Genomic DNA, 1,352 nt, shown 5'->3' with positions numbered 1-1,352 from the left:
TGTAAGATTTTCTCAACCTAAAATGGACAACACAATTTTCACTAAATGATATCGTAAGGAAATCAAAATATTACTCATCTCCAAGTTTTAATGCTGTAAGACTGTAAATCACTTGTGTGAAAGCAAAACAAAAAAATTGGCAAACCTGACCCTTATAACCAACCTGATTATCTAATCAAGAAAATTACAGCATCTTTTTTCAATATATGATCCCAAAAGAAAGCATAAACTCCATGATAGCCGATAGATAATGCAAGGTTGCAAGACTTACATCAAAACAGAGCCCTCCATCATTCCATCCATCAATTTTTGAGCGTCCAGCTTGTCCCAATGATATTAAAGCCTTGAGGCCAGCTATCCAGATCTCTGCCTCAACTTTGTCTTTGCAGATCTAATTATACAACAAAGCATAGGCACAACTTCATACAAATTACACAGAAAATTCAATATTTATTTAATAACAGAAATCAGCCAATCACCAACCAGATCAAGGGATCTTTTCCCATTGTTGTATATGAGGGAGAAGGATAAATAGTCCTTTTCAGGACACAGATATCGTTGAAAAACAGCCTAGAAACACACAATAAGAAGTTGAGGAATAGTTACAAACTGTCAAAAATTGTGCTAAAATGAATTAGGAACATGAAATAAGGTCTCAAAAATCTCACAGTTCTCTGTCCAGGGATAATTCTTGAAACCGAAGCTAACTTTAAACTTCTTTCACCACCACTAGAAATCCAAATTATAGATGTTTCATCCTGCAATATTGACATTAAATCAACTTTTAGCATGTCGGAGAAACAAAATAAATGCAAAACAGAAAATAGTTTGCAAACTTACGACGATATGAAAAATTAAGGACTGATAGTTAATAGAAAGCAGGAGCGACTCAATTAGATATTACATATACCTTTCAAAACGACAGATATTCAAAACATCATGAATTCCAATGACCATTGATGGCCACCAAATTCTATCTTACTATAGAAGGTATCACAGATTGTAATCGGAAATAACTCCAACAAAAGCAGAACTTTAAAAACATTTTTAATGAAAAACACAGAAATTACTAATTCTTCATTTGCAAACCAATCACTCTGTTATTACTATTCACAAGGCTGGGACAAATGATCTTCCTATCAGAGACAAAAACATTAAAAAATAATAATAATAAAATAAGTTTAGTCTGTTGAGAAGATAAAGCACTAAAACGCATCTGCCATCTTTTTCAACCTATCCTGACTGTCATTTCATTTTCATTCACAACCATTAAACTTTCCAATTACTGTAATAACTTGGCCATTACTTTTACATGATATGGATATACTCAAGAGATCTACGATCTGTTTTAT

General features: G+C 32.7%; 1 protein-coding gene across 1 annotated transcript; it reads right to left on the bottom strand.

The window, feature by feature from the left end:
• Positions 1 to 11: 11 nt before the first annotated feature.
• On the bottom strand, positions 12 to 806 carry LOC111384905 (PH, RCC1 and FYVE domains-containing protein 1-like). Its single transcript, XM_023009248.1, has 3 exons — positions 669 to 806; positions 484 to 570; positions 12 to 391 (listed from the first exon to the last, which is right to left on the bottom strand). The coding sequence occupies exons 1-3, from the start codon at positions 789 to 791 to the stop codon at positions 200 to 202; spliced, it is 402 nt and encodes a 133-aa protein (XP_022865016.1). The 5' UTR covers positions 792 to 806; the 3' UTR covers positions 12 to 199.
• Positions 807 to 1,352: the final 546 nt, after the last annotated feature.

Source organism: Olea europaea, unplaced genomic scaffold (genome assembly GCF_002742605.1).
Source record: "Olea europaea var. sylvestris unplaced genomic scaffold, O_europaea_v1 scaffold30420, whole genome shotgun sequence".
Taxonomy (NCBI): domain Eukaryota; kingdom Viridiplantae; phylum Streptophyta; class Magnoliopsida; order Lamiales; family Oleaceae; genus Olea; species Olea europaea.
Note: the sequence above shows the minus strand (reverse complement) of the source record. Positions and strands in the feature narration are given on the sequence as shown.

Excerpts from the sequence above, each read along its gene's own strand:
- LOC111384905 (XM_023009248.1), bottom strand. The coding sequence starts at position 791 with ATGCTAAAAGTTGATTTAATGTCAATATTGCAGGATGAAACATCTATA. Across the intron at positions 571-668 it reads TTATCCCTGGACAGAGAACT|GCTGTTTTTCAACGATATCT; the intron begins GTGAGATTTTTG and ends GTGTGTTTCTAG. Across the intron at positions 392-483 it reads GGAAAAGATCCCTTGATCTG|ATCTGCAAAGACAAAGTTGA; the intron begins GTTGGTGATTGG and ends TTGTATAATTAG.